General features: G+C 43.6%; 1 protein-coding gene across 1 annotated transcript in view; it reads left to right on the top strand.

The window, feature by feature from the left end:
* Nucleotides 1–7,500, top strand: part of myom2b (myomesin 2b) — a 79,473-nt gene that overhangs the window by 43,783 nt on the left and 28,190 nt on the right. Inside the window, exons 21-25 of the mRNA XM_063191378.1 lie at nucleotides 1,871–2,030; nucleotides 2,929–3,035; nucleotides 4,078–4,122; nucleotides 4,751–4,887; nucleotides 6,447–6,591. Of these exons, the coding sequence (XP_063047448.1) occupies nucleotides 1,871–2,030; nucleotides 2,929–3,035; nucleotides 4,078–4,122; nucleotides 4,751–4,887; nucleotides 6,447–6,591 (594 nt within the window). The remainder of the gene's footprint in view (nucleotides 1–1,870; nucleotides 2,031–2,928; nucleotides 3,036–4,077; nucleotides 4,123–4,750; nucleotides 4,888–6,446; nucleotides 6,592–7,500) is intronic.

The raw sequence follows: 7,500 nt of genomic DNA, 5'->3' as shown, positions 1-7,500 counted from the left end.
TTCTAGAAGCGAGGGCATCGAAAGCGTCAAAAGCCGAGGGCGGCAGAAGTTGAACTTCATCTAAAAATATGTAATGAGCTCGGCGGCAGCAGGGCGTCAGCCAATGGAATGTTCACATTTTTCTCAACACGAGCTTTGGTTGGTCCAGGTTCCTGGCCGAACGCTTCAGGTTGAATCGTTTGCCTCATTCAACGCCCCTGACCAGTGCTTTCCAGGCAGGAGTCAGCAGCGTAGTGGCTCTTTTAACGCCTTCGGTGTGATCGCGGCATAAGGCCTGCCGTGAAGCCATTTTATCCGGTTCCCCTGATACAATTTTAATGTTTGTCATCCATTATTTACTGTAGATTGAATAACAAATCTAGCTCACATTTATTCTTAAAAAATTGCAAGTGGTTACAGTGGTAACATGGACACAAGTTATTGTGTGTATCATAATTGGAAAGGCAATATGGTACAATTTCACTTGAAATTATTATGTTTTGTAAGGCGATCTTAGAAATTGCATTTGCAATACAATTAAGTTATAATTCCAGGGGACCCAGTGTAGGTGGGGTCTGTTGTTAAGGTGGTCGCCTTCAATATAGGTCTAAAGTACTTGGGGAAATCCTGGTTTGTGTTCATAGTACGGCCGTTGGAGGACTTTCTTGCATTTCTATCCTGGAAATTCAGATACCGCTGCACACATACTGTATACATATGCAGTATGTTCAATCATCCGTGTTACAGCCATTTTAACTGCATGTTCACTCATTCATAGGCATTACAGATACACGCACACACGCACACATGCACGTACACTTACATGCACATACCACAAACACACTCTCTCTCTCTCTGTGTCTCTCTCTCTCTCTGTCTCTCTCTCTCTCTCTCTCTCTCTCATGCAGTCGCACACACACACAGACGTTACAGCAGTTACGTAAAAAAAAATCACATACACACAGCATATGTTCCCATTATCCCAGAATGAGGTTTTCTCAGTAAAACTCCTCAGAACAGAACAGACCAGCGAAGGCTGTGGCCCATTAGCTGGTTGAGACACAGCAGCAGAAGGTTATTTTCAACAGGCTCCAACAGGAAGAGTCGTCTGTGTCCGTGTTGATAAGGAACATTTGGGAGTGGGAGAGGAGAGGTGGAAAAGCTTCTGACTCATCACAAGGTGTCAAATGGGTTTCTTAGAGTTGTGATATTATTGCGCCTCTCGGCCAGCAGGGCGCAGTGCAGAGTTGTATGTTGAGTCGGAGCTCCACAGCAACAGTCGAGACGCAATAAGGCAGATGCAGGGCCTGGAGCTGTGCTATTTATGTTCAGCAGGAAGCTAGAATTCACGGGTTAAAGCCCCGGCATAGAAATAGACAGGGAATGGAAATCACAACAGTTACAATAAAACATATACATATATATATATATATATATATATATATATATTACAATACACAGTACTGTATTACACTATACAGTATAATAGGTTGTTATTGTTTATATAATATATATATATATATATATATATATATATATATATATATATATATATATATATAAGAGGTTGGTCATTGCATAACGACGTATCCACCAATTTTGACTTTCACATTTTATTATTAGAAATGACTGTTCAGAAGTCCTATCATCTAGTGAATTCTTTGCCATTTAAATAGTTTGAGAACATACTTTTAATATCTATATAAAATGCATTTTGCAATGCAATGCAATGGAATGCCCAATACAAAAAAGTCAATTTCCCAAAATGTTCCAAAATGGATATGTCAACGAACCTCTTCACATTCTATACTGTATGCCTACATCATATAAATCATATTTTTCAGTATTTTCTGCTCCATCAATCCTTATTTTCCTCTTTTCAAATTGACAGGTACCAAGGAGATCACATGTGGCGTGGACGAGAACTCGGGTGACATATTCCTGGCGTTTGAGAGTGCCCAGTGCACAGAGAAGACCCAGTTTGTGTGGAAGAAGTCCTACAAGGAGATCACCGACTTCACCAGCATATCAGTCAAGACATCAGGCAGCACGTAAGAGACACAGTGCCAGCGGACACTCCGTATGAGCCCCTCCACACTTCAGCTCCGACAAAGTGCGGAGCACTGCTCCGACAAAGTTCGATTCCATTGTTTTCAATACAACCCCGGTGATGAAGCTGTTTTGAACCTAAAAATCCAAATGGACTGGCAATACATGACATTACACCCAGCTGAAGCTTTTATCCTGAGCGACTTGCAGTTATTTCCGTAGTTACAGGGTATTTGTTACAGCCCCTGGAGCAAGCAGCCGTTAGGTACCTTGCTCAAGGGCACTTCAGCCATGGAAGAGGGTGCTAGAGAGCTCTGACATTCTTCCTACTGGACTGCATGGGATTCGAACCTGCAACGTCACAACGTCACAAGAACTACGGCCTTGCAGTTAGGCCATGACCACTCCTGATTATAGTGTTAAGTTGCTTTGACCCCCATAGATTCAAATGGCAATACAGAAACATTATGCACATTTTTTTGTATTATGTGCCCCTGTCCAGTCAATTTGGCATGCAATTCGATTATTTTTAATACTTAAGAATGCCCCACGATATGATTCGATTCGATTCAATTGTTTTCCTATTACTCCAATTTCCAATTGTTTCCAATTTCCACTTCCATTATGTCATGGAGATAGGGCATTGGGCAGGGGCCAGGGATTCGATTCATCTCGGGACTTAAGAATGCCCTTGCCTAGTTACCACCAGACCTTATCCCAAGTGAGATGTCTTTCAGATCAGAACGATTGTGTTGTAGAACTAAAGGCAGTATGGGAGTTCCCACACACAAGAATGCCCCATGATTATAATATGATTTAATTCTACTGTCGATGGTAGGATCGATGCATCAATACTTCTCGATTATGATTATTATTGTTATTTTTCACCCCTACCTGCAGCTCCACTCTGCTCTTCAAGGAGCCAACCAAGGAGGACGTGGGGACCTTCTCCGTGGTGGCCACCCACACAGACGGAGCCTCCGCCAGCTACTCCATCTCTTCTGAAGGTGAGACAGCCTGGGGCCTGGACGTGGGCCTGTCTCTGTGCCTGTGCCTGGGTCTGGGCGTGAGTCTGGGCCTGTGTCTGGGCCTGTGTCTGGGCCTGGGCGTGTGTCTGGGCCTGTGTCTGTGTTTGTGTGTGTGTCTGTGTTTGTGTGTGTGTCTGTGTTTGTGTCTGGGTCTGGGCCTGTGTCTGGGCCTGTTTCTGGGCCTGTGTCTGTGTCTGGGCCTGTGTCTGTGTCTGGGCCTGTGTCTGGGCCTGGGCCTGTGTGTGTGTCTGTTCCTGTGTCTGGGCCTGGGCCTGGGCGTGGGTCTGTTTCTGGGCCTGTGTCTGTGTCTGTGCCTGTGTCTGTGTCTGTGTCTGTGTCTGTGTCTGTGTCTGTGCCTGGGCCTGTGCCTGTGTCTGTGTCTGTGTCTGTGTCTGTGTCTGTGTCTGGGCCTGCTGTAAATATCGTATGACCAGATATAGTTATTTATTAATACTGTTGTTTTGTGTGCTGCTGAACTGATGCAGTCTTAGAGAAGAAGCACACAAACCCCCCCGCACGCACACACACACACGCACACACACACACGCACACGCACACGCACACACACACACGCACGCGCACGCACGCACACACGCGCACGCACGCACACACGCACGCACGCACGCACGCACACACACACACACACACACACACGCACACACACACACACGCACACACACACACAAATGCTGAAATGCAAGCCCACAAAAGCACAGAAGCATCTACATGAAATGCATACATAAATACCCACATGAATACACAAAATGTAACACTCAACATCCTTTACTGAAACACACACATAAACAAGCCCACACAAGTACAGAAGGAAATACACATAGACCTAATACACAGACATACACTGTATATGCACACATATGCCACATCAAAAATTTGAACATTCAAAATGTTTTACTGTGATGCTGCCTATAGCGAATGGTTGTAATCATAAAATGATAACACATTGTAAAATGTTTATTTGCCTATCATTTCATTTTGTGTCTGTACTGTGCTTCCGTTGCAGCGATGCAGAAAATGCTGGCTCAGAGCTACGACATCCGCAACCCAAGTAAGCACTCCCGTCCCGCGGCATCTGTAAACAAATATACTGTAGGGGCCCAACACACACGCATGCATTCATTCATGTTGTATAATGCCATTTTAAAGTCATCATTTGGACACAGGGAGAGAGAGAGAGAGAGATTGAGAGAGAGAGAGAGAGAGAGAGAGAGAGAGAGAGAGAGAGAGAGATTGAGCGAGAGAGAGGATAAGTTGTGAGTGGCAAATGGAAGGGCTTGCTCACTGTATGAGCACTCTGGCATCTTTGCCACAGGTCACTTTGCAGTAGCTGCTGCCAGCTGATCCCTTGGACTCAACTCTATCTCTCTGAATATTTATTTATTTATTCAAAAGCAAACCTCTTGATTAAATTTTTTGTGAGTCAAAGTGACAGGCTCTCGCTTGCTTGCTCTCACTCCCTCTCTCTGTCTATCACTCACTGTCTGTCTGCCTGTCTGTCTGTCTGTCTGTTTGTCTCCCCATCTCTCTCTCTCTCTCTCTCTCTCTCTCTCTCTCCATCTCTCTCTCTCTCTCTCTCTCTCTCTCTCTCTCTCTCTCTCTCTCTCTCTCTCTCTCTCTCCATCTCTCTCTCTCTCCCTCCTCCTGGCTCTATCCATCCCCCTTTCTCTGTGTCTCAGTTATCCCTCTGAAGGCGGAGATGACCTACAAGATCCTGGAGAGAGGTCGCGTGCGCTTCTCCGTGCAAGTCGAGTCCATGTCCTCTGCCGTGACCTACAAGTGGTTCGGCAACAACAAGGAGCTCGCCAACTGCGAGGTAAAAAGACGAAATTGGACACATGGGTTTGCCGTTTGTAAACAAATCCCTGGCTGCACACTGTACAACCTCAGATTGTCAAATCGTCATTTTGCATCATTGTAGGAGGAAGTGTGATTTCTGTTGAGACTAAAAGCCTTTTTCCCACCCTTTCAACCCCGCCCATAGGGGGCTGGTCCTAATGTGCTAACAGACCTATCACAGATAAGTGTGCCATTGTTGGAAACTGCTTTAGGGCAAAAAAATGAGCTCACGTGGTTGGCTGATTAGCATCTGGCCCCTGCTCACAACACGAATGTTTGTAAACAAAAAAAAACATGTATTAAGAAAGTAAAGAAAATTCTGCCCTCTGGCCATTTTGCAGGGACTACATTATTAGGCAACAATGTTTCCTTCATCTTCATCAGTCTTCTTCCCAACAATGCAAACCCTCATGAATTATTATTTTACATTCACCTCTAACAGTTGTTACAAAATGGCCGGCATGTAGCACATTGTGTACTTTCCTGTAATCTGTGACCTTAGTGAATCATTTCAAATGCACCTGCCAGGTTTGCTGTAGGCGTGCGGGGAGAAAAAAAGCGTTCACAAAGTTGTACAGATGAAATGAAAGGAAGCAGAGAGCAAAGCCGTTTCTCTTTTCTTTCTTCTTCAGAGCCATGTGTTGTGCTGTGCTCTCTGTTGTCTGTGTCACTGAAGTACTAAGCTGCGTGTTGCTATCGGCCTACCCTGGCATGCCCCCTACCTTGTTCAATGACTGTATTAGAGCTGGCATGATGAGATGAAAGCAACATGAGAGCGACATTATTTAAGAAAAAAAGAGAGCAAGAGAGAGGGGAAAGTTTTCTTTCTCAAAACAGAGAATTGAGAAAAACTCTGTCATTCCCTGCAGAGTACTATGTATTTCTTCCATGGAATCCAGAGAGGGCTTTTATTTGGTTGAAGATATATATATACAGTATGTATATTTTAAAAAGACAGAAATAAATGTTGTCTACATTGCTCTCTCTCTCTCTCTCTCTCTCTCGTGCCACACGAGACAAATAAAATCTTGGATAACACTTTAGAATAACGTCCTATTCACAGCTTTATAAACCCTTCACAAATAATGAACTAATTATCAAAAAAATGTTTACAAATATTTATAAATGGGCAAGAAATACTCTTTGAACCCAGCAGACACAGCGCAGTTGCATTGGTCCTGGAAGTTTCTCCTCCAAAGACCAGAAGGCGTGAAACCACATAAAACTCACACAGTAGAAGTTGTTTCCCTCTCCACTGTGCAGTCGTAGTTTGGTTATTACCCATTTACAAACATTAGTAAAGGCTTTGTTAAATCGTAATTATTATTAAATGTTAATAAAGTGTTTACATGGATGTGAATAGGACGTTATTCTAAAGTGTTACCAAATCTTGAATCTCTCTCTTTTTGTTTTGTTTTTTGTTTTTCATTGCTTAAAAAAATGATGATGTTCTGACGGCTTTGTAAAAATTGGACTCTTTGGTCCAATAAAGGACTTTTTAAACCTCTCTTTTTTGTTCATCTCTCTGTCTCTCAGGCAACCAAGGCGAGCCACGACGCTGCCACGGGCGTGATTGAGATGATTGTGGACCACTTCACGGAGGAGAGTGAGGGCACCTTCACCGTGCAGATCCAGGACGGCAAGGGCAAAGCACAGTCCTCCCTGGTGCTCATCGGAGACGGTGAGATGACACCACTGAGTTAGGCTTACCCCGTTGAGACACGCCGTTATAAATGTGCTCTTACCAGAATGGTGCGTTACTAAAGGCCGTGTGTGTCATAGTGGTGTAGTACTATGATAGTTAAAGGGACACTGTGCAGGAAATGGTCAAAAAAGGTACTGCAACTATGCTGCTTATTGAAATTGGGCTGCCTATTGCCAAATTTGATCTTTACATGAAAGTTTACAAATATTTCCTACTATGGTCCAAGTACAGTCATTTTTGCAGCTAAAAATGGCTATTTTTGGAAATTCAAAATGGAGAAGATCCCCCTTTTCATGTATGAAAAGTGCAATTTTTCCAGTCATAATGAATACTTAGGATTTGATGCTGGTGGTAAGTATTCATGAAAAAGATAACATTAGTGAATGGGCAGCATGAATTCTGGAAATAAACAGCTAAAAATCTCACACAATGTCCCTTTAACTTTTCAATGAGTATTACAGCGTTCCACTGGTGGTACAGCGTCCATTATGGGGTTACGGGCTTACCGTATCTTACAGCTAGGACTGACCAGCGCTGCGCTGCGCTGCATTGTAATAGTGTTGTGTCGGTATGAGCAGAAGTAGAAGTACTTGTGCAGATGTAATTACAACACTAGTAGTATGTTATTACAGAGTCATATCACTAGTGTGTAATTACAGTTGTAAGAGTACTTCTACTTTATATACAACTCTGGGGTGCATTTCTCGAAACCATAGTTGCTAACTATGTTAGCTACTTTGTTGTTTGCGATGCAATTTCTCAATGACAACTTCCCAAGTTGCTAACTGGCTAACAACTATGGTATATGAGCTAGCCGTGGAGCTGAGCCACCAAATCATTACAGGGCACTAAAGAAGAGTGCCCCCTAGTGGTGAGGGGTTAGGG

The sequence above is a fragment of the Engraulis encrasicolus genome, chromosome 24 (genome assembly GCF_034702125.1).
Source record: "Engraulis encrasicolus isolate BLACKSEA-1 chromosome 24, IST_EnEncr_1.0, whole genome shotgun sequence".
Taxonomy (NCBI): Eukaryota; Metazoa; Chordata; class Actinopteri; order Clupeiformes; family Engraulidae; genus Engraulis; species Engraulis encrasicolus.
This window is presented reverse-complemented; position numbering and strand designations above follow the sequence as displayed.